Source organism: Frieseomelitta varia, unplaced genomic scaffold, assembly GCF_011392965.1.
Source record: "Frieseomelitta varia isolate USP_RPSP 00005682 unplaced genomic scaffold, Fvar_1.2 scaffold_418, whole genome shotgun sequence".
Lineage (NCBI taxonomy): Eukaryota > Metazoa > Arthropoda > Insecta > Hymenoptera > Apidae > Frieseomelitta > Frieseomelitta varia.
Genome location: NW_025110166.1, coordinates 906,926 through 933,548, shown reverse-complemented (window position 1 = coordinate 933,548; position 26,623 = coordinate 906,926). Strand labels below are relative to the sequence as shown.

The 26,623-nt window shown below is 25.0% G+C and overlaps 3 protein-coding genes across 7 annotated transcripts in view; 2 read left to right on the top strand and 1 right to left on the bottom strand.

Annotated features, from left to right (window-relative positions):
* The first annotated feature begins 400 nt into the window (after positions 1-400).
* On the top strand, positions 401-5,907 carry LOC122531847. 2 transcript variants are annotated; one of them, XM_043660100.1, is made up of 5 exons: positions 401-513; positions 1,860-2,106; positions 3,492-3,530; positions 3,564-3,772; positions 5,697-5,907. In XM_043660100.1, the coding sequence occupies exons 1-5, from the start codon at positions 453-455 to the stop codon at positions 5,879-5,881; spliced, it is 741 nt and encodes a 246-aa protein (XP_043516035.1). In that variant the 5' UTR covers positions 401-452; the 3' UTR covers positions 5,882-5,907. The 2 variants fall into 2 exon arrangements, with proteins under 2 accessions (XP_043516035.1, XP_043516034.1); XM_043660099.1 differs by having other exon boundaries at positions 3,492-3,772.
* A 9,061-nt stretch (positions 5,908-14,968) lies between these two features.
* Positions 14,969-22,101, top strand: LOC122531842 (glycine-rich RNA-binding protein 3, mitochondrial-like). 4 transcript variants are annotated; one of them, XM_043660090.1, is made up of 6 exons: positions 14,969-15,092; positions 17,031-17,228; positions 18,103-18,681; positions 19,871-19,910; positions 21,693-21,755; positions 21,880-22,101. In XM_043660090.1, exons 1-6 carry the CDS (start codon positions 15,011-15,013, stop codon positions 21,887-21,889), a joined length of 972 nt encoding a protein of 323 aa, XP_043516025.1. In that variant the 5' UTR covers positions 14,969-15,010; the 3' UTR covers positions 21,890-22,101. The 4 variants fall into 4 exon arrangements, with proteins under 4 accessions (XP_043516025.1, XP_043516024.1, XP_043516023.1 ...); XM_043660089.1 differs by having other exon boundaries at positions 19,853-19,910; XM_043660088.1 differs by having other exon boundaries at positions 19,847-19,910.
* Positions 17,087-26,623, bottom strand: part of LOC122531848 (gem-associated protein 7-like) — a 38,852-nt gene continuing 29,315 nt past the window's right edge. Inside the window, exon 4 of the mRNA XM_043660104.1 lies at positions 17,087-17,250. The gene's annotated coding sequence lies outside the window, so the exon portion shown is untranslated. The remainder of the gene's footprint in view (positions 17,251-26,623) is intronic.

Here is a 26,623-nt window from a genome sequence, read left to right as displayed (position 1 = left end):
AATAAATTATTTTGTTGTTAATTATAAAATTATCTAGTACGGGTTAAACACTCAAAATTTAATTTAATATCAATCATACATTCTATTTTAAACTTTAAACTATACATAATCATGACATTTATGTCACATTACAATACTGCTAAAATTCCTGAAAGTATTATTATAGTCTATATAAATACACAAATATAGTCGTAAAAATCTTCTATGATAAGTTTGCAAATATTTTTTCGATTATATTTAGAAAAAAAATTGCATTGTCTCAAATGGACAAGTATTTTTGGATAATGCCATTTCTTTTCGTACGTACGAGTCATTGCGTGACTGGAAGTCTATTCGTCGAAGAGTATTACGTGGGCGGACACACGATGAATGTCAATAAGGATTTTAAGGTCGTTCATACTTATTGAAAAAGGGCAGACAGCAGTCGCACGTAAGTCAGAAGGCTTTTAGAAATGGCCAGGAACATTCTTTACGTTGTGCCATTGTGGTTTGTGTTATTAGTGACGTGGGCAGGTAAAAATAATTTTCTCAAACCAAAAATACATATCGTGTGGTGTGTGTTTCTCATCTTTAAATATTTTCATTTATATTTATATTTCGTCTGTGTGTACGCGATATATTGTTTCTATATAAATAATTACTATCTGGTGATTCTTTTAAAGAAATATACTACATATATATTCCTTATATTAGTATACGATGACATAATTAAAATGGAAATTTCTAATACATGCAATACGTAGGTAGTGATGATTTGTTACTGTTTATTTAATATTAAACTCTTAAGAGATTATTAAATTTTAGAAAATAATATTAAAAATAAAATATTTCTTTTTTTATTTCATCAACTAACATTTGAGAAATATTGCCATTCAACGTTTATTCGGCTGAGAAACTATCAAATAGTGCCATTTTTCTATTTTTGTATTCAGAGAATATTAAATTTTTACTTTTTGTAATATTACAATATTGTAATAATTTTATATTAAGCTTTTAGATAGTTACCAATTTTAGAGAATAGCGTTGAAATAAAACTTTTTCTTTTTAATTCATCAGTTTATTATTTAAAAATTGATATGAAACGTCATGTTTCTAATTTTATATTCAGAGAGATATTTATTTTTATTTTATCATCTTTTCATTTGTCTAATTTTGTTATTTTTCTATTATTATAGTCAATTGAAGATATACAAATATACAAATTGCGGAAATGAAATTTTAAGTCAAAATTTCATAAAAATTTTATTTCATTACTTCATGTTTTATCTCGTTTCATTATAAATGATAAATATAAATTCATTTCAATTAAGTAATAAGTAACAAAAATAAGTCTTACGTTTCTGATTTTATACTTTGTATGCTTTTAATATAGTATATTATATCTTCATTCATAAAAGGTGAGATGTTCTTAATCACTATAGCATTTTCCACTGATATCAATTATTTTTTTCTTTTCATAGACATTTTGATTATATAACTTGTTATTTTGCACTTTGAATCTATAAAAATGCTACAAATCCATAAAAATTTAAACTAAATTATTAGCAATTATAGAAAGGGATTGGACCGTCAGCTACATAAAAAGGGACAATTGAGCACAAAGTGTGGTCAATTTATTAATTTAATTTATTGTACTATTTATTATTTTACTATTGTAATAGATTAATTTATCTAATTTATTATGACAAATATACAGTTTGTGCTCGCGTTCATTCGCGAATTACTCAATTCGTTGAACGTCAAGGTTGGTCTATTTTTCAATGTGATGTTCCTTTAAAACGAGAAACGATGAAACAACTATAGCTACGGGAGATTTTCTGCTTTGAACGTATCACGATGTAACGTATCTCATTTGGTAGATGATCGCGTTCTCCTCACAGAGGAAAATGAACGACGATGGAACACACCACCGGAGCTTACACCACCAGAGCAAGTAATCAAGACGTCCAATGCGAAAAGCGGACGATCGTTGTCTATTCCAATCACGACAAATATCCACGTAAACGCGGGAAACAATGCACACTCTTTGGGCTTTCAACTACGGCCCGAAGGCGTTAGCTACTCTGAAAGCAACAGCTTCAATCATCCATTGTCTGGAGCGAGTGGGTACGTTTTCGTGATCAGCGACATAACAGAGATAGCGTAACAATAAACCGGGCTTGGGCAAATTTTGTTTGAATATAAGTATAAGAAATAACGATTCGATACAGCTAATCATTTCTACGAATTTATTTTAGAGATAACATGTGGAAAATGTGTAACTTTATCTCGTGTAAAAATCAAATAAATCATTTCTTGTTTGGATTAATTTACTGAAATTAAATAACTAGGCTGCGGGTGTTTGTGCGACATTATACCTTTATATATAGCCAAATCAAATAATCAAATAAATTGAATCCAAACAGAAATTTGTTTTCATCTATTAAATATATTCATAAATATTTTATTTTGAATATTTTACACAGAGTATTTCAGTTTCAAACAATTAAATTTCACGTTAAAATTGATCTAAATATCAATTGTTATATGCAACAGATATAACAAGGAAAAAAATTAATCTTATTTGTTGGAAAAAATTTATTCTAAAATCATTATATGTATAATTATATTTTATCATTCTCACAAATGAAATCATAAGTGTCAGGACACTTGTGAAAACATTTTTAATGAAATTTTTAAAGTAAACTTGGAAAATTATTAGAAAATTTGCTATGCAGAATGATCAGTTATATGGTTAACTATAAAATGTACAAGATTAGATTTTTGACCGAATATTGATAAATTAAATATTGAAATAAAATATATATGGCAATGTACGTGAATAAACTATTAAAAAATTCATTTAGTTAATTAAAATATTTATTAATATTCGATAGAAAAATATATAAAAAGTACGTAAATAGGAAAATATGAACGTGAAAGATAAATTTTATAATACTTCGTGTGAGAAGTAAGAAATCCCAAATGATTCATTCATTTTTCAGTATGAAAGGATCTATCTAGTTGAATTATTCTTATTATCAAAGAATCTCTAAATTCTCAATTTACAAAATTTACAATTTTAAACAAATCATATTAAACTGTACTAATATCATATTAGACTGTACTAAACTGAAGTTTGAAGTTTCTAGCTGAACTTGACGTGCTAACTATTCAAATTTTTTTTCATAAATACGACACATACAAGATACTTTGTTAGCATATTTTAAATAAAAGATGATTCATTGACAAGTCATTCGCTAACTCTGTTTTGATGCTATTAGATTCACTGTTATTTATTAATCTATCATTCTATTCATTATTATTTATATCGTGTCTCCAAAATGTTATTCTAAGAGATTAATTAAAAAAGAAATCTGCATTTTCTTCTGTATCTCGTGCGTGAAATCAATTATAAATAAATCTAATAAGTGAACCGACTGATAAATATCTCGTATGATCTAACGTAAAACAGTTTTATGATACTAATGTGTACACGTATCTATTCCCAGGAGCATTTCGCAAAGTCAGTCGGTGTCATTCTCCGCAGGATTAACAGGAATCTCCGGTGCTGTGTCCGGAGCAGTTAGTCAACATTACCCTGTATATGGTAATCAAGGAAATATGAACAGCCAAGTTGGTTTTGGCAGTGCAGCTGCTTCTTCATCTGGTAATCAAAACAATCATGCGACTTCTGCTATCACGTCTTCGAAAGGAATGACTATCCGGTTTCCAGGGCAAAGTCAAAATCGACCAATCTGGACCAATATTCGTCCTAATAACAATAATAACGGTAATACTAACGTTTAAATAACAACGTTTTAGCTTAAATTTAAGTATTAGTTTAATTTATTAATTTTATTAATATTAATTTAAGTTATTAATTTAGTTTAAATTAGCTAATGTTCAAATAAGTAATGTAAATATGTAAATAACATAATGGTGACGATAATATTGATGTTCACTAACATTTTCTATTTTGCATACAGATTTTACCTGCTAGCATTAATAGAAATGTTAATTGATCATCGCGTCACATACCACGTCAAATACACTTTTAATCATCGTACGTTTAATGATTTAATGATTACATTTGAAAGTATAATATCATAATCAAAATACATAATTTCATACTGTTTATTCATACAATCGATAACCTTGCGTGCCTCACACAAAGATTTTACTGAAATACGTACTTAGTGCATTGAATAAGTTACTCAACGCTTCAATAACGCGTAACTAATAATTAATACCTGCCGCGCGCAATTTATATGATGGCTGTAAAAAATACTTGCATGCTCACTTATTTTTCAATGAAGCTTTTTAGGTTCTACGTGTCATTTTTATATAATTTTGAATGGTGTGAAAATAATATTAAATCATACGAAATTTATATTTGAGCTTAATTAACACATTAAAGACCATTTCATTTGCAATTTTTTTTTAATTAAATTGTACTATCAAAATCTTTCCTTCTTTTAATATTTGAGTTGTGAAAGAAAACTTCAAAAAGTTTTAATATTTTTTTGTATTACACCTTTACCTAGATTCTACAATTTACTGAAACTGATTCCACGAAATTTGGGGAAATTGAAATATTTGTAACATTAAAACAAATTATTGCTTATTTCTTAATGGATTAAGTATTATACGACTGATATAGTAAGTAATGTTTTTGTACGTTTCGTCCAATCAAATATTTAATTTCCACAAAATTACTTTAGACTGCAGATTTTTATACATTTTCAGAAAATTTATAGATACAAAAGTGCATATAATTCTCAAATTATTATTCTAAAATATTCATAGAAATAGGTCACTGGCACTACCACTAATTATTAAATACAATAGCTTCCCAAATTAGTAAAAAGACAAATGTGTTCAGTTAACGAAATTTTTAGATCAGATTTGGATGCTTTTTATATTTGAGATAAAAATAAAATGAATAATAATTACTTCAAATAAGATAAGGAATAAACTTCAAAATAAGCTATTTGAAATAAGAACGAATGCAAATAAATTACACTACATTTGAAAAATAAATTATTTTCAAATGATAATTTCAAACAACAATGCAAAATAAGAAATAATACTTTTTTACGTATATATGTGTGTTAGAACATCACTATAGAATAAAAATTTTTTTCCTGATAAAGTCAAATTTCTTCATTTCAAATAAAAACATTACAACTAATAAAATAATGTAATCGGATTATATAATAAAATATAATCAAATAATAATAATAGAATATTTTCCAATACACTGTTACTTAACTAAAATAACAAATAACAAATAAAGTAAAGATTTTATTTGCTTAACTATTTAAATAAAAATTTATTTTAATAATGCCCAATTTTTCCTGAATAGTAGATATTAAATTGCGTGTACTTAAATGAGAATTGAGGAGTCAATTTATTTTATTGTTTGAGAATGCTATACATTTTTTGGCAGTTGAATTACCTAACTCTTTCAGCATACGTAGTTCTGTAGAGTTGCATTTACATTTAGTAAGGTCTTTTGGAAAACATGGCAAATATATAATAATCATGCAAAATAATTTAGTGCAAGAAAAAGTAGCAGTTATTAGGAAATATTCTGTTTAGATATTAAAATATTCGGATATGAGAAATTCTATTGTACCATATTTAATAATCATAAGGAAATTAGCAAATAAAATAAATAGAGATTGTCTGTTAACTGTAATCTGCTTTTTTAGGCCACCATCCTTCACGTATGCCAAAATTAAACATCACAGTAAAACCGCAACGTGAACAGAATCGTGGCCCAATTAAGTTACACGTTTCGGCACATGGAACAAGATGGAACGATAATCAACCAAAAATTCATATACACACATGGCAACCTAATTCTGGAAATTATGACGATGATGAACGAAGATGAACAAAAATATATAAATAACTTTAATTATCTTGTAATTGTCTTTTTAGTTAATTGATGAGAAAATAACGAACAAAGACGAACAACGGTATACAAATAACTTCGATTTTATTTTATTTATCTAACGCCATTTTAATAATAAAATAAATAAATAATTTTTAAATTTAGGTACATTTAAAAACACATAATTGTAAATATAAAATAAAAATGTAATTCTAATTGGTTTTCTGTTTAAATGACTAGAATATATATAAATAACGTTTCTGAATTAAAAAGTTAAAATATATATAGAACTTATGTCATGCAAATATCTTCCTGTTTTTTAATTTAGTTCTTCGAATATAATTCAATGATTGAAAGTTTTAACAACAACAACATACAGGTATATTTATCGCAAATCATTTTTCGTTGAAAATGACTTAAATTGATTTATTGATCAAAAATGAAATTCTGTAAAAAATTATCTTTAAGCATTCAATATTAATCATTATTTTTCTGAAATAACTCTGTTGAATTGATTTCACAGAGAAAATGCAAATGTAATCGTATATTTAAAAATGGAAAATACATACACAAAATCATTAACTTCCAAATACATATACAAACGTTATAACTTTAAATTAAAAATTATAGATAAAGTAAACTCATTGTTTTCATTCGTCGTTTTTCTTTATAGAATATTTCCTAAAATTAACAGATAAATGTAACAGATAAGTACATAAATTGTTGATGGACACGTTACACAATTTTAACAAGGTCATTCATATAAGAATAAAACAGCGCAACAGAAAAAATAATTTAATTTTTCACAAACGAAATATAAGTAATGAACGTAATTTCTATCATTTGATCACAATTGCTATAAAAATGAATGAACGTTTATCTCGTCCCATGTCATCTTCAATGAATTTAATTCTACATTGTAATGGTAAATAGGTAAAGGAGAATTTCAAGGTCAAATAATAGTCCTGAACTACGTGCGACATCTTTGCAATTATTGATGACTACAGATGAAATACAAAATAGACATATCTTACGAGTTATCATGCAGACGTTCTGAATTACCGATGTAACAAAAAAAAAAAAAGAATCATTTTATATTTAAAGAACAGTGAATTAAATTGTAAAAAATTGTCGAAATTGATTAAGTAGTGAAACTTCATTTGTGCCAGAGCATGTATCTGTGGGCATAGATATAAACATGGTATATATATGATCTCATTACAGACCTCGTCTATATTTTAGGATGACAGGATTCTGTTTTAACAGCATTTTTAACGTTATCATAGTATGATAACTATAATCACAGGCGAGGCTCAGACGAGGCATATATTTCGTCTGTGAATTGGCTGACTCAATTAAAATTTGTTACTGTGAAATATAGAGGGCACAACGTGTGAGTTTTGAACACAATCGGTATTTCAGAACAAAAGATTCAATGCTTATAAGATAACAGCTCTATCTTATATCTTTTCCGTGGCAAAAGATTAATCTCGTTATAATAACAAAAAAAATCAGATAATACTAATCATATATACTATAGATAAATGCATATGCAGATTCATAAAATTATTTAAATTTTTAATTCATTTATTCTAATTTAATCTAATAATGTACATATTGTATATTAAGTGTTATTATGCATAGTTACATTTAATCTTACCAATTCGGAAAATTATAAAGCACATAAATCATTCTGTAGTTCTATAATTTGAAAAGAAAATATACCTTCAGCCAAAATTATTACACTTTAATAATTAATATTATTTAATATATTTAATTTAATATTATTATATAATAATATATCGTTTTTACATGTATCCTGCAATTTTTCAACATGTTAATCCTTTTCAATGTATTAATCTTTTTGTAAGTCATGTAATTCAACAGATCATATAAACTGAGTCCATTGAATGGATAATATATATTTACATGCAAATAAACATTATATAAGAAAATCTATGATAAATATCTAAGAAAAAGTAAAATGGTTAAACTGCAAATCTTTTTGCATTTACGAGAAATTTAAGAGTACAAAAATGTAAAAGCACAGAATGTAAAAGTACCTATATATATAATATACGAAAGTATTATACATATATGAAATATGGAAGCTCTAAATTCTTATTATAACGTTTAATAGATTAAGTCTATAATAGATTAAATAAATTAAATCTATTATAATTTATAATGGATTAAATAAATTAAATCTATTATAATTTATAATGTATTATAATAGATTAAAAGAAATGAAAATTCAAGAAAGAAAGTATTTCTTCATTCGTCTTTATAACAATATAAATTTGTAAAAATATTCACAATCTAATAATGACATAAAAAAATTAAAATTTGTGTGGACTGGTTGTACAGTTTAACTTTTAATTACTTATATAATTGGAAGCAATTTTTTAAAGAGTGTATTAAAACATGCTAATAACAAAAATTAAATGATATTTAACTGCCGAATTAAAAATAATTGTTTTTAAAAGGTAATTACGTTTTATATGATCATCAACATATATTATTCGAAATAATTTTCAACGAATTTCATATACAATTAAAACTTCTAGGTATTTCCTATGAATTTCTTTACACTTATTGTTTCGAGTTATTTAGATAAAGGATGTGACTATTCAGATCGTTTTGTTTCTTCTTGAAAATTAATTTTAAGTACATACATGAAGTCACAATTTCCTTTCTCATATTCCAAAAATAAATTTCATTATAGAAGTCAGTGTTTTTTTGTAAAACTTTATTGTTCTTTTATTCTTTTTCTAATTTAATATAACAATGTACAAAAAAATATTTAACGTTATTGTATTTAATATTTTATATTATGTTATATTTCATTTATTAAGTATAATTTTTTCCAACTAATGCCTAATTATTATAATGCTCATTAAAACAAGTGTTTATTCGACTTAAGTCCTTGATCTATAATACATGTTTCAACTCTACATATGTATATATATATTTTCTTTAAAATATATGAGTTACATAGTAAGACATGTTTTCCACTTCATCATATTCCTTTAAAAATATGCAAATTTTGAAAATATCAAGAAACAAGTTATTACAGAAACGAAACAAATATGCAATGAGAGTTAAAAACTGTGTAACTAATAACGTCACTGTCCAAAATCACCAAAAACTGTCTACAAAGAATATTTCCAACAGACTGCTTAAAATACATATGTATGTATATTCAAATTCTAGTCCAAATTTATTGATGACAGCTAAATAATAAATGTAACCTAACTCAGACCTAACCCAAACCTTTTGTAGAAGTTTATTTACGCAAATTGACGCGAATATTGATATAGTGATCGCAAAATCCACAAATTCAAGACCTTTTTGTTTAGTTCCTTTTTTCTTTAAAAAACGTGTTAATAAAATGCTTAACGATAGCTATGAAAAAATATTTGACTAATGGATGTATTGTGTAATGTGATTATTTACATAATATTTCTACATTGAATTATTTCCAATAAAATAGTCTTGTTTCATGCTTATGAGGTATGCAATAACATAGGTAATTGTTTTAAGTGATTCGTTCTACGCGGACGTCATTTGATGTGATTATATTACAGGCAATTTAAAAAATCCCCGTTCGTGAATAAAACATCTAATTTACTGGCCTCTCTAATTGCATATCGTATATATATATATATGAACATCGTATATTGTATACCAGTGTTAGTGAAACTTTACCTCAGTTCCACTTTCCAAGAATATATCCGGATATGAATACACATTGATTTTTCCTCGTATTATACATTTGGTAAAATTAACAAGAAAGATGAGTGATGTATAAATATATGACATTGTTTTCTTTTATCATTATCGGTCGTGTGTTACTTTTCATAAAAATGAAGAGAAATAAAATAAAGCTGAGTTTAAATATTTTTGATGATGGTTTTAAAAATTTTATGAATGTCAATATTAATTTTGCAAACAAACTTTTGTATTTTTTTTTACTATTTAATTAAACACTTTTACTATTTAATTAAACATACTAATTAATTAAGTTTTTATTATATATTTCTCATTCGTTGTTAAACTTTTTGACAATTTTATTGAGTATTCAAAAGGTTAAATACCTTTATTTAGCTAATTATTTAATTTTTGTAGATAATTGCATAGTATTTTAGATAATTGTTATCGGCTATAATGGGACTTAATTTTATTTAAAGTCTTTACAACTTAAAGATACGAAAATATACAAAGAGTACATAATGTACATACAAAAATATATAAAATATTAAAAGTAGAATATTTATTATAATTTTTATTTAGTTATAAGTTACACTTTAATATTAATTGTAAGTAAAAAAGTTAATTGTAAAATTAATTGTAAGTAAAAAAGTTAATTGTAAAATTAATTGTAAGTAAAAAAGTTAATTGTAAAATTAATTGTAAGTAAAAAATAATAATAAATAATTTTTATTTTAAATTGTGCCTAATGTTCTGCATGAATTTTTAGGTATAATTTACAACACCCTGAAACATAACTGATATTGTAAATACAATTATTACTCAAAATTTATTTATATCAAATATAAAACGTATAACGATAATAAAAATTTAAGAAATGTTTCATTTCTCTAATATAAACTCAATACCATCTTACGTCTTTTAAGTAGAATCATAATTTTTTTCCTATTATACTGCGTAGTAGATAATAGAGATTAAGTTCGTTTCAGAAAAATTTTTCATTACATTGCTGCTAACGCCTGAAAAATCGTGTGAATATTATGTCGAGATTGTTCCATATATATCTTGTGATCTCGAGTTTATCAGAAAACTGAAGTATTTTATGTTGCGTCATATGTTGTAAACTTAAGGAAAATTTTGATTAACAATTTTTTTAATAATACATATTTTTTGTTACAAATGCTTGAGAAATTGTGTCGATTGTTGAACGAAGCACTTTGTATGACAATTTCTAACTTTTTAAAATATATTTGTAATAATAAAAATATAATGTTAAAATTTTATTTATGCTCTATTGTAAAAACAGATTGTAAAGAAAATTTTATTATATTTCTTATGGATAAAATCAATGAACTAAACAAAAATTTCTAGAAATTGAATTTTTAAATATATATTTTTAAATTTTTCTTCTGTTTTTATTAATACATAGAATAAATGATTTAATCATTATATTGTTACTCGATGGTTTATTATATTTTAACACTGTTTAATTAGATACTTATTTATTAATAACTAACAATATTGAAAGAATATTAGAAAATAGAATATTGTTTAATAGATAATAGACAATAGGAAAAAGAATCAAAATTGTTTAATAAATTAATAGTGAAGTTTCCTGCATGCAACCTTTCATTATACAATTATATACGGTATAGTATATTCTAGCATTAGAATGAATGTATTAATGCAAAAAATCTGTCATTCTTAATGTTGGAAAATGATTTGTGCGATATGTATACGGAATAACACTAACGCTGGATATCACCGGAAAAATACAAATTAAACAGTATAATTACGTAAGTCATGATCATAATTAAGGATAATTAGAGTTGTTTGCAATTTTAAGTTAGTCAACAAACAATTTATTATAATTATTTTTATTTAAATAGCGTTTTATAGTCTTGATTAATCTTTTTCATCAAAAAATAAATGTATGTGTGTAAAGTGGTACAAAAGAGTGGTTTTTAGTTTTTTAAAATTATAATTTTAGATTTTTGATTTAAAAAGAATTTATCCTTACTTTTATTTAAATTGCATTTTATTAATTGTAAATATAAATTTTGTTATTATTATTAAATAGTATTCTTTAACTTTTTATAACATCTTAGAAGGTATTTGACTAAAAAATACAAGACACAAAAATTACCAAAAATTTCTCGTCCTTTATAATTTTTACAATATTTAAGGTTAATAAATTTTTACAATAAAGATTAATTTGTTTTACTGAAATTGTATTTCATACTCTTCATTAGTATTTAGAATAAGATAGAAGATACAAAGAATAAATATATATGTGTTTGAAAAATATATTATGAAAAATAGTACATATATAGAAGTACAAAAATTACAAAAGTACTTAGTATTTTGCAATTTTTACGAAACAATCATTTGTTATTATTTCTATTTGAATAGCATTTATTATATCTTAGAAGATACTTCGTCGATCATACTAAACATATATGTATTAAAAAATATCACTTTGCATGAAACGTTGCAAAATATTGCTAGATATAATGAACATTAAAAAATAGAAAAGTTATCGAAAGGCTTCCATTTACTTTCTACAAACTGTTACTTCTTTTGGTCTTTGTTGAAGAATGTGATCATCGAATTCCTTACTATTCATAGATATCTCTATAGGCCAAGGTTACAAAAGATTAACATTCTGAAACAATCAACAGGAAGTACATGATGCGATTACTTGTCTAATAGGTTTCAGATTTTTATTTGTACGATCCACACGAATCAATGAGCTCACCATTTTGCCTAGGAAACTTCATAAATCAATTCAGGTAGACATGAATCAAAAAGAACCACAATAAAATGGGTTTCCTAGTATCACCTCTAATTATCTCTGTATATCATCGAGATTAACATAAATTACATTTGTTAACGGTTCATAGGGGAAGTTTTTTTCTTTTCTTCATTAACAGGAAGTTTTGCGAATATTTTTTTGTGTTGTGTTACTTAATTTAGTATAATATTAAATATTAAATATTAGTACATTATAAAGTAGTATAATTATTATACGATTAATGTGATTATTAATTATTATTATAATCACATTAATTATTATTATTATTCTTATAAAAAAATATGATATACTGTATAATTAGATTCAATTTAAATATGTATTAAACAATATATATTTAATAATTATTAATTATCAAAATAATCAATATTGCGTTATATTATTAAATTATTGCATTACATGTAATATTTATATCATATTATATATATTATATCATATATAACATAATATTTAATATATATATTAATATTATTTCTCTGTATTACGATACTCCAAGAATTTTATTATTAACACATTTAAAAAAAGATTAAGTCATGACACAATCAGCCAGAAAAAGGATCATGACAGTTGAAGCATATGCAGTACATATTTGTGTGAATCATGTAAAATGTACCTATATACTTGTTTAGTGTATATTGCCTCCATCCTCTTCTTCATTACATCTACACATTCTACTACCTAGTATTTCTCTACGTATTCATTCATTTATTATATTTATTTACATTGAAATAAATCTGTATTTAGATTCCATTTCTTTAATTATAAAATAATTTATTTCATTTATTTATTTTAAATTCAATTCATAAAAATTTGAATATATATGAATATTCGCATAATTACGATTATTATAATATATATTATGATATCTTATATTATTATATTATTTAATATAATTATATAAATTATAAATTTTATATATGTTCTTAAAAGTATGTTATGTTATTATATTAGTTCAAATATTGTTATTATCCTCAAGTAATTTAAGAATTATATAATCATTAATATATTAAATATTAAGTATTATACAATGCATAATTAAATATAATTAATATTAAAATTTAGAAATACAATTAAAATATTAAATATAAATATATTATTTAAAAGTATGTTACCATTAAACAGTTTCTTAAAAATTATTTAGAAAGTTGATATTTAAGACGAAAATTATTTTTATTTCTGGCAGTAAAATTTATTTATAATTTTTCACACATGATAAAATATTACATATTTAAATTAAATTATATTAAAAAATCATTATTTATTTAAAAACGATGAAAACTATTCAGTATTATAAAACGATTAACACTGCAACATCTCGTGAGATAACAATACCCAATTTGGCCTTGAGTACCATTGCAATGCAGCACGTAATTAATTTGAAAAGAAGAAAAGAAAAAAGAAGAAGTCACATGTATGCAATAATTTTATAGTTTTATTTTAAAGAAGATTATAAGAATTTTAAATATCGTTAGAAACAAAGGCCAATTTTCAATAATTTCTGTTCAAAGATATTTTAACTCGAATTTATTATGCAATCGAAATAACAGACTTCAGTAGTCTTAAATGTAGAAGAATGAAGAAGAGAATACTTTTTGAATCTTTTACATTTTTTATTGAGGAACAATGGACATACAGAGAATATTTGCATAATGAATATCTATCAACGTTATAACTACACCACAAATTTTTATACCTTAGGTAGAAAATCTTAAAGTATAGAATTACATAAAATGCACATAATTCATATTACATTATTATACATTTATATTGTTATAATAATTCATATTATCATATAATATATATATAAAATATTCAAGACACTGTGGACAATAAATTAATTTTTTATCAAGAAAATTTTCTATTTTTTTAATTACATTCTCAGAAACACGAATTTAACAAGTAAAAGTTCATTATATCACATATTATGAACAATTTATTGACGATTTATACTATCTGGTCTGTTTATTTTATTTTCACCAGTAAGAGATGTCATTTTTTAATGTCGTTGATGTCTCAATATAAAACGTTTATACGTAAACTCTTTTATCACATATAACACATTCACTAAGGTCAGATACAACGTATGCATTAACTACCAATGTTATTCAACACGTTCGACGAATCGATAAACCAGTCAATTTTTTCAATTTCACCTCTAATCTCTTTGACATAACAAAATCGTCTATCCAAATAGTTTACGCAAATTCCACGAAACACAGAATGATCGTTGATTAAAACTCGATTATCGACGCACTGTTTCCTGGACACGATACTAACCAATCACACTTCTCTCTGCACCGTACAATGCAAATACGCACTTACAAAATTGCGATCGACTGATATTGTAAGAGCGTTAGACGAACATGATTTCGCTTGAAAACGAAACATTACAGTGTGCACGAACGCGTGCAACTGGAATTCCCACGGAAAAACCGAAAATATGAGATATTAATGGTAGTAGAGGAACGCGGCAGTGGAAGAAGAGGTGGCACAACGCATTACATAATTGCCTTGAAGTAGTGCGTGTATAAAGATCGATGGCTATAAAAGCAGTAAGATGAAAGATCAGATGCACAGTGCGATCTGAGTGTTACCAGCTCTCGACAATGGGCCGCGAAACGATTAAGAGTTTCAGGGCCTTGCTCCTACTTTTGGTTATTACGGCCCTTTCGGCTGCGCCAGCTAAAGGTAAGAAAACAATGCACATCCACGTAGGCAAATTCTTTTCACCCATTTGCATGACGATTTAAATTGTGATACCAAAAGTCACTGACCATACTTGATTTATCAAATTATTTAGAATTTTCTCCGATTTCAATATCTGTTATTTTTTTATTGACAATGAAATATTAAAAACATCGAAAGTTGAGTATAGTCATAATAAATAAATAGAGTGGCTATAGGACGATTAAAAATATGGCGAAAATGTGAAATAAAACTTTTTCTGACTAGGTTTTCGAGAAAATCAAGTTGAATTATATAATTATCAATTATGCTTAAATATAAGTAACTGAATTTTGCTCGGGAATGAACAGTAAACAAAAGGTTATTTTATTTATTTAAGAGATTTAAGTCAAAAGTCAGAGTAGAAATTTTTTAGTAAGATATTTGGCTTTCGAGAAAATTTAAAAATTTATAATTTTTAAATTTAAATTTAAAAATTTATTAAATATATGTTTGCTAAGCCAATTCATAATTAAACATCATCTATTTTCTTGAAATGAGATTAAACTAAACTTCTACCGACTATACTGTATAATTCAGAATCGGCTAGATATATTTAATACATTTTCAAACGATATATTTAATACATACGGCTAGATATATTTTAATATATTTTAATATATTTTAATACATTTTCAAACTCTCGAAAACAAAGCAAAATTATTTCATATTTTTGTTTCATTTTTATATCAATAAATAACAAATATAGAATAAATATTAATAAATACAGTATATATTATATTATAATATATATTAATATATATAGACTTCTTAATTAGTTGCTGCGAACTATTCTGCGTTTAGCGATACAGAGCATTAGTCACGGAATATTCCATTTCGTGGTGCAAATTTTTTTAATTAATTTACATAATTTTGTTAATAATTTACATCTATTTGTAGAAGATATGTATTAGGTTGCATATCAAATGTCGTTTTATACATTCAGGCTTTAATTGCATGTAGTTCCTTCGTAATATCATAGATATTTAATCTGAAGTACTAATCTTCTCAGGACTATATAAACCAAAAAGAATGTTATATGTATTACAATAGGTATTGTAATTTTAATATTCAATATAATTTTACTAATTTTTGTATATTTTAAATGAATAGAGTTTTTTTCAAACATAAAAAAGGAAGATATGCCAGTGACATCATTAATCACAAGCATATCACTTATTTTAATAATTACATAAAATTAAATTGCTATCTATTAATGTTTGATATATGCAATAATACGCCTTTGGTTTACTTTACGCATGATATTAACTATTATTATATAAATTATTATATTTATAATTTTTTTATATTTTTTTAAATTATTTAATTATTATTATTTTATTTATATAATTATTATATAATTATATAATTATATCAATAAAATCATATGAATAAAATAGTCATTTAACTAATTTCATTCCTTTAGAAACTATAGCGTAAACTATATCAATTACAAAATTATAAAGTATACAAATTATAAATGGAAATTTTTTTTTTAAAAAAACATACAAGTTCACAGTCCATGTTTAATTTGATATTTATTAAATGATATTTATTATTTTATTTCAAATGTGCAAATTAATATTTATATATGAGTATATAATTTTTGAAAGTACTACACCTTAATAAGGAAAAACATATTTGAAAAGTTTAAATTAATATATAAAAATCAATGTATCGAGTTAGTGCATATAAAATGCAAAGTAAAAAAATATCAAATATCCAAAATTTAATTAATGTAAGACAAATATTAATAATGATTTACGAATTAATAAATGTTCTTTTGTAATAAATGAAAAGAAGAAATAAATTTTAGATATACATTTATATATCTAAATTAATTAATTATTAATATTAAATTAATTTATATATCTATAAATTAATATTTGAAATAAATTTTAGAAGAAGAAACGACCACACCTTCCAATGAAGAGGAACATACTTTATCAACTGACTTAGTGCCTCCTCCTTATCCAGAAAAAGAGGAACATCAATATATGGTTTTTGTTATCAATCTTTTTGGACTGAAAAATGCTAGCGGCGAAACTTCTGATGAAATGTTTGAAAATGATGTCATCAAAAACGTGCCAGAATTAACAGGTGACTAAAAGCAAATTACATCCTGAAATATAAATAAAAAAAAGGAGTAGGAGAGAAGCTTAAATTGAAAATTAAATAAAATAGTTTATGTAGTAATAAAACTATTAAATACTAAACTACACGTAATATTTACATTATTTTTAATTTCAAAAATATATCGTATACAAATCAAAATTTTAACAATTTAAAAATTAGTTTCATATCTTATTCAGTTTTATTCTTTGAACTTTATAGTGTATTAAATTATAACTGAAGTACGAATGCATTTAGATATGACTGATTTGAATATGCAAAAATACACACAATCTATATAATATACAAAACATGCAAAGTAGGACATCCATTATAACATTTTATGCAAATAAATTCTAAGAACTATGCTCAGATATCGCTGAAATTTTGAAACAGATTGTTTTGATAACTGAAAAGTTAAGACCCAAAATTTTGTGAAACGCATCAGTTATATAGTATTATCCTCTCTATTCGATATAGCTCGTATCATAGAGTGCTGATATGTTAAAAATATTTTAAGTATTAACTATTGTTTCTACGTAAGACTACTCTATTTTCAAATATTAGCTAAATCGAAGCATAGATGTTTTTGGAAATTTTGTCTAAATTTCCATTTAAGTTCCATTTTTTTACTTATATTCGTATAAATTCAAAAATCCATAGTTTAAATAATTACATTACGTCTCTTACACGATACGTTTCAATGACTGAAACATTAATTTACTAAAAAACATTAGTGAACTGATTTAGGTTACTGTGATTCTCATTGTCAATCACGCAAGATGAAAATAATCAAAATATCATACACATCTATTATAAACAAAGTAATCGCAATGAACTAATCAGAATTTAATTAAAACAGATCCATTGGCAACTGTGTTATTAGTCATCGAAGTCGATGACAACGAAGAAGACACTGTGGATGCATCGGTGGATCTCGACAAATTTGCAGACGAATTAAGAGACACCGGAGGTTTCAATGTTGAGAAGATCAACCAGAGTGGTGAAACAAAAGTTCTCAGAGTGAAACTCGACAAGGATGATGCGAAGAGCGTGTTTCCGTCGAAAGAGAAATTGGACAGATTACAGAAAATTCGTAACAAGAGATCACTGTGCCTTAAGTGTGGCGGAGGCGGGTATCCTGGCGGCGGAGGCGGATATCCCGGAAGTGGTGGATTCGGAGGTGGCGGCGGATTCGGTGGTGGAGCTGGTGGCGGATTCGGAGGTGGCGGTGGATTCGGCGGTGGAGCAGGAGGTGGCGGAGGATTCGGGGGTGGATTAGGAGGTGGCGGACTTGGTGGACTTGGTGGACTTGGCGGACTTGGCGGACTTGGACAGCATAAAGGATACAATAAAGGAGGATGTGGAGGTGGAGGATGTGGAGGAGGAGGATATCCTGGTGGAGGTCATTCTCCTGGCTATGGAGGTCATCCCGTCGGTGGTGAGATACAATTTCACGAATAAAATTATCTTAATGGAACTTTAATTTCTTAAATGGCGATTACTCAACTTACTAAACTGTAAATGTAGCGTCTCATTTAACACGTTCGTCAACACCTTAATTTAATCTCACATTACTCAAACTTAAATTAGTCGTACGTAAACTATTTGCTACATGAAATTTGTATGGTATAATTTGAGCAGGTTATCCAATGTAGTGATTAATTTTCCTGTTTTTTAATCAATTTCTTGCTCTGAAGTCTTTCTTAAATATAATGTGTATCATTAGCTTTTCCAATATAACCTGTGTCACGAAATTATTGAAATTCTGAATCTATATGGTTCAATAAATTTTACTTGACGTTCAATATTTTCTGGCATTGCAAGAGTTAATTGTAAAGTTAAATACTTTATATTTTATTCGGAAAATCCAAGATGATATTCGCATCTTGAGAGAAAAAAAAATAAGAAAAAATTAATCATCACATTCTCTAATACCAAACAATTTTTGTATGAAACATTGTTCATACATATAGTAAGTAGGTTGGTACAGTTAGATATTACACTCTGTAATGTGTAATTAAAAATGAAATGAGAATATTTCAGTTTTCTTCAGTATTAAATCAAATCAGCAAAGAGTATTATAAAATTATTATGAGATTATATAAATAATATAAATTAGTTATATTATTTGTTACTGTAAATATGTGGGTACAAAATTATTTGTATATATATTTTAAACAAAAATACTCTAATAATTTGAACGTGTTGAAATAAAACATTAAACATAACAAATTATTATTAATAGTAATAAATAATAATATAGACAGGCTTTAATTATTTGGAATTTAATTAATTAATTAACAGGTTTATAGTTTGGCAACTTATTAAATAAACATTTAATGCAATTGCGTTAATGCTAATGCTTTAGAATTTTATGCATGCGAATTATTATATATTAACAAGAATGCAATTATATTATATTATGCTGCTAATGTCGTATAATGATAAATTATTAATGAAAGCATAAGGCATATCGTACACCATATATTTTATATCATTCTGAAGCTATTAAAGAAAGGATGCAGTGTATTGCCGCTTCCGCTTCTAATATGGGTTTATTTTTGTAGGATATCGAAAAATTATACCCGTTATTGTTATACCGGTTACAGGCGGCGGATATCCATCGGGTGGCGGATATCCATCGGGCGGTGGCGGTTGCAGCACATGGTACGTATTCAAATTTTTTCTTAAAATATTATAAATTATGTGTCGAATCTCGAACAACAAAGAAATTTCATAATAAGCATTCATCTAGTCAAGTTTATTTATAAGTCACTGAATACTACAATTTTTGCTTATTTCACTGGTATATTTATTAATTGTGTAAGTGAACAAACTATTCATTCTTAAATATACACTTTTTGGTATGTTTATTTAATTATTATAATATATTATCCTCTTTGAATTTTTAGTAAGTAAATTAAACAACTTATTATTGCTTATAAGATTATCTGTATAATACTCTATGCTAAGTAGAGTATTATGCAGAGAACTAAACAGTCAAAGCTTTAAACAACATCGATTGTTCATTTAATACTATTACTTTTCTTTATTCGTAAACATTCATAACAAAATGAAATGGACTTCCTAAATTATACTATAGACTAGAAATTAGACTAAATTTTTATATAGGATCACTCAGAATTCACAGTTGAATTTCTTTAATATATTCTATGAATATAATCAAATAACAAATGTTATGTCAAATAAAAAATGAATATAAATTATTTAAAGAATAATCATTTATGAAAATATCTAAACTTGAAATTTTTACAAATGCCCAATTTTCTGTGAATTACTATTCCTAGTTGAGTTGACATTCGTAAACATAGATAAGGATTTTTAAGACTCAAAGAAGAAAACTATTTCAATATTTAAAAAGCTATAAATGCAATATCCATTATAAACAATGCACGAATCTTCTGAATTTTCCATAATTTAGCAAAAACATAGTGTTATTTCTACGATTATTTCAAATGATATTGATTTGCTAAATCAAGATGACACTTTTTAAATCTTTGGACAAGGTCATTTGAGTATGAAAAAATTATTCAATATATAAAATAAATATTCGTAATATTGTATATACAATATTAATATATTAATATGTATAGTATAATACGTTAAATGAGTATATTATACGTACATATGAGTATATTATACGTTAATATTATATTCTATATCCTTTAGTAATAATTTATTACATATTACATATTACATAATTTATTACATTTATTATATATTTATTTATAAAATTAAAATATTCAATAATTCCAAACACGATAAAATCTATTTGACCTGGTAGTAAATGCAAATATAAACGAACGTTGAACTATGTACAACTGAACAAATTATCAAATTGTTCTACAGAAATTCTCAGATGATTTTTATAATAGTCCTTATTAATTAACTTTTTTAAACATGTTTTAGATACATTAAGATGAATTCTTCTTAGAGTTTTACCAAATTTTATTAATTTTTTAAATTCCTCGTTTAATACTAGATTATTATCAATGACTAAAGTATGAAAATTGTAATAGAGAAATTAGAGAATAATACAATAAAATTTATAATACAATAAAAAACATGAACTTTAATTCATATATTTTAGAAAATCTCTAAAAATGCAACATTGTAAATCTGTAAACCTACTCTATAAAATTTTAAGTCAATGATTTTAATCACTTTGGTAGTTCTAATAATAATAAGGTTGATATAGTTATTCAACTTATTCAAGAAATTTAAATTCAAACTTAACTAACAATAAGTCGAACGTGACTCACTCACTGCCAATTCAAACCAACATATCTCTTTGTAAGAAAACAACATTCAATAATAAAAATATTAATCTTAAGAAAGACTATATTGTCCACACTAATTAAATTGTAACAAAATTAAATTACATTCGAAATAATTGAAATAACAGTTTGTTTTTCTATATCATTGCAGTGGCGGTGGTGGATACGGTGGAAATTCATATGCCTCAGCTTCAGCGAAAGCAAATTCCGGTTGGTACGTATAAAATTTTAATTATTTAATCAACCAACATTCTGTAAGTTATATTAATTACGAGTGCAAAATGAAATGCATAAAATTGAATTATCGGGTCGTGTTAATGTGCTGTTTTTGTTTTCAGGGGAAAATAAACTCAATAGAATGTAACAACGAACACAATTTAAATTACGTGCTGTCTGAAATATTCGCAAGGAATATTATAACGTGCACGCGCAATCATATTTAATTTTAATTCGTTTCTTATGATGTAACGTTCGTCATCTTGATCGCCGATTTACGTAACATGTTCAAATAAATGAGAAAATAGTAAACAGGTTTAACTTTAATAAAAGCTCAGGATTCATCTCGCATTTGTTATTCGAATGTAAGCGATTTCCAGGAAATAATAGCAGGTTCCATCCATGATTAATGTCCGTCGTTATAGAAGGGGAGAAATAGCAATAACAAGCATCATTTGACATGCTGTATGCATTGCATGTTGCTTTTACTGCTCATTCATCTATTAACTTCTACAATCTACAAGATACCCGTGTTTATGATAATCAGAAAATCAATCATCATTATCGTGAAATTTTTAATTCAACCTTGCGCTGACCTTGTCAAAAAACATGCTACGATCGAAGAAAAAGAAAAAAACAAAATTGTTTTTATTATTTAGTTAAAATGTAAATAAATCAAGTTTATCGAACTTTCGTTTTAATTAATTGTTCCTTTTCAATCTTTATGTGGACAAGCATTGTTGTCAGCAAAATTGTCATTTCTATATTATAATTGTTCTTAGTCTATTAATCCTTCCGAGATTATTGGAATAACATATCCCAATATAACTTTCCATATAGATATCTGTTGGGATATAAACTTTCAATATATTATAAATAAATCTTTTTTTTTTACACGTTATATAATTTTCTTATCATCGTTTGAGATACATGATTCCAATACAAAAAATTAATGAGACAATATATATTGTACTTTCAAAAATATTCCAAATATAATTCTTTTTCACAGATGAATATATCATCATAAGAATTACCAATTATATACTTGTGTTAATTGTCAAAAATTTAAAATGGTTAAAAGCCAATGTTAATCCAACATTTCATTTATATCGCATTATATTTATATCAATTTAATTTATATTACATTTATGTTTGTAAACTTCGTAAATAAATTATTATTTATATTATTTATGTCAATTTAATGAATTCTATGTTTTATTATTAGAACTATGAAAGGAAATTTCTTTCTATATTTTATGATTCTATAATTTTATGAAACTGAAACTGAAAAGTTTATAACATTATGATAACTTATTGCTTGATCCTAAATAAATTAACAAAATATCACAAAATCACTTTTGCGTACATTTTATAAAAGAAATAGCCAAAAAATTATACGCTTATTGCACAACCAAGATACCTATTCCATAAATCAAATTATGATATTAATTAATTAGATAAATATTAATTAGATGAATTATGAATGGAAATTTTACAAAGAAGTTATACAAAATATAATATTCCTCATTTCGTTTACCATTTTGATTGTCAAGGTTAACATCGTTCATTAAGATTAAGTATCACTTTGCAACTCCAAAATTACTTAAGTAATTAAAATCACCAATTTATATTATTATTATTATTTATATTATATTTATATTACTTTATATTTTTATAAAATTTTCCGTAGAAATTTTATACATTTGTAACAATATATTTTAGAGACTTGAATGATTTTTAGTAAAATATATAAATAGAAAATTATGTTTTTTCCTTACACTTTAATTTCTTTGTTACAAATTTTATACTTTACCCTTACTAGAGAACCTAATAATAAGAATAAATAAACATGTTCATTATTTATTATATCGTCAATGATAATCTATTCTAGCAGCTCGAAAATTAATGAAATTATCGAAAATTATCGAAATTTGTCAATAATTTATAATGGAATACTGAACGCAAGAAAGGACCGATATGATATTCATTTATGGTAAAAAAGTGGCCAGTATTTAAGAGAAGCAGTTCGAGTGTACAAAAATATTTAGGTGTACTCACTTAAATAGATTACCCTGTATTATATTAATACATTCACGTTTTACATATATCTGTATATATTAATCTATTGAAGTATATTTTACATTTGATCTATGCTCTTGTTAAATATAATTCTGTTTTTCAAAAATACGATATATTTTCTTAAATTTTTCTTTGTCCATCACTATATAAATAATTGCACGTGTGTTAAGAACACAGATTTTTTTACATGAATTGTATCCTTTACATGTACGTGTATCCTTTTAAGAGTGAAGTCTAACTTCTAACTTTTCCAAGATAAGATTGCGAGAAATAAATAGAATAGCAGATAGCAAGTCACAGCAATTAGCTCACAATCAATAGTATAGTGCTCGAAGAACGAATCCTAATTATCTCTGAACAGCTGCGAGCTAAGACAAAATATTGAGCCGTGTAATACTATTACTAAAAAAAAAAAAAATATAGTTCGCGATAAAGTGGAAGACCGGTTTAATTATTTCTTCGATATCCTTTATTTGTTTCATTGACATGAGGGTTAGATGAAAGTACTTGTTTCTATGACCTCATTTGTATGCAAACTATTCATTGAAATGCGAAAAACGTGCAAGTAATAATACTTATTTATTTATTTAAACATATTACATTAAAGAAAATTGTGAATGAAACAAGTGAAATATTATTTTAATTGTACTGTTGTTTCTTTACTAATTTTACAATTTTACAATAAAGAAACATTTGTATAGTTAAGTTTTTTTTTTTTATTTAAGTATTAAATTTTGCACGGTAATGCTCATTAAATTTTGTTCTGCTATAACAATATAGAAATTGAAGAAAATGCATACAATGCATATGTACAAAATATGTACGAAAATGTATAAAATATTGTAAAATATATAAAATATTCTTACAACGTATTTCTTACAACATTTAACAATTTTCTATTTAGGCTTTATTTTTTCAAAAAACAAAAAAAGATATAGAATGGTATGAACATCTATAATTTAATTACAACTATTTTAAAGAAAGAGAGATGTAATTATAAAACATATCTAATATTAATCTAATATTAAGAAAATTCATAATTAAAATATGATTCATGTATTCATTATTAGAACGATAAGAAAATTTTCACTAAATTTTGTTTTATTATTAATTACAATTATATTAAAGAAAAACACTATAAATCACATATATTTAAATTCATAATAAAATTGTAACGTATTGTGATATTAATCTATAATCAAAGTATGATTATGATTTTCTTATATGAATTTGGAAAAAGTGCCTTGAAGATTTCTACAAATATATGTTCAGTATTTAGGGAAAATTAAAGGTATTTTTTATTTTTCACTTCATGAAACAAATAACTTTTTAATAAATTATTTTAAAAACATTTATAAAAAATTATAAATTGTAAAATAATTTTTACAATTCTAATATTAAAACAAAATAATTATTGAAGAAGTATGTTGAATGTTAATGAAAAACTATATTAAAGTTCGACTGCATAAAACTATATTGAATAAAAAATAATTTTTATAAAAACAAATGACATTTTTCTCTTAAGACGCAGAGTTTTCGAAAATCGTATTTCTATGCATAACAAGTATTAATTAACATTCAAAACAAAAATTAAATGATCGATATTAATATTGAATTAAATAAGAACTGTGTCTATTTTTCAAAAAATTAATGCCGTTTCTCATATTAACAATTGCATCGTCATCGACACACTGTAGTTTCCAAAGCAATGAAATCAACTGTACATTATTATTTCAGAAGTAAGCACGCAATTAATACGTAGATTCATGTATGTGATATTAATTAATACCACACGCAAGCTAAATCAGAAGCGAATTATTGCACGTGTCAAACATTGATAGATAGCAATGATTCAATTTCATGTAATTACTGAAAGAAACAAGTTAGCTGTTAGCTGCAGCATGGTGTACACACGACTATATCGCTGGTTATATACATCTCACAAGTAGCAAGTCCATGCTATAATTATGGCGCGAGTTGGGTGAACATAACGGTAAGGTTTCGATTCTTTTCTTTATTTTCCCGAGCCTGTCAGCAGGGAATGAGTACGCGCGTGCGTGCGGAACAAATTCCGCGCCGAAACGAAGTCAAATCTCTGAGACTAGATGATAGGTTTTCGATCCACTGTAAGTAAATACATATGTGATCAATATCTCCTAATTTCAAATTGCGTCCGCTTACTATTTAATTCTTTCTTTTATTCTTATCACTAAATATTAATAAGTTAAGCGGTACACAAAGTAACAATTTTAATAATTCATTTTTTAATACTATATTTCAATATTTTAATTAATTACTTAATTAAATTGCTATTAAATTTTTGTAGAAATTATGCTGTTACATTCGAAATATTTTATTTTCTTAATATTTAGTCTCTATAAAATATTATGTTTAAAATATTAGTATAGTAATAGTTTAAGAAAAGTACATTTTTTATTTTATACTATATATAATATCTTGCTCAATGATTTTCATCTCATTTCAATCGAAAATAGAAACAACGTGTGGCAGTCAACGTGTTAACATATATTACAAAAGTTCGTCGAACTTGAAAAAAAAAAAGTTAATAACTACGTTACTGTTATATCTATTTCACGGATGATCAGCTACGCAAGAAAATCAATTTAGATTTGTTTGATCGATATATATAGAATATATATAGATAAAATCGATTAAATTTTAATAGTGATGAAATAAAATGTTTATGAATCTGTAAGTCTGCTTTTGTTTTCAAAATAACATGAAGTAATTTAAGAAATAAAATTTAGAGTGTAAAAAATGTAATTT

Excerpts from the sequence above, each read along its gene's own strand:
- LOC122531842 (XM_043660087.1), top strand. The coding sequence starts at position 15,011 with ATGGGCCGCGAAACGATTAAGAGTTTCAGGGCCTTGCTCCTACTTTTG. Across the intron at positions 17,229-18,102 it reads AAACGTGCCAGAATTAACAG|ATCCATTGGCAACTGTGTTA; the intron begins GTGACTAAAAGC and ends TAATTAAAACAG. Across the intron at positions 18,682-19,810 it reads TGGAGGTCATCCCGTCGGTG|GATATCGAAAAATTATACCC; the intron begins GTGAGATACAAT and ends TTATTTTTGTAG.
- LOC122531847 (XM_043660099.1), top strand. The coding sequence starts at position 453 with ATGGCCAGGAACATTCTTTACGTTGTGCCATTGTGGTTTGTGTTATTA. Across the intron at positions 2,107-3,491 it reads CCATTGTCTGGAGCGAGTGG|GAGCATTTCGCAAAGTCAGT; the intron begins GTACGTTTTCGT and ends ATCTATTCCCAG. Across the intron at positions 3,773-5,696 it reads TCCTAATAACAATAATAACG|GCCACCATCCTTCACGTATG; the intron begins GTAATACTAACG and ends CTGCTTTTTTAG.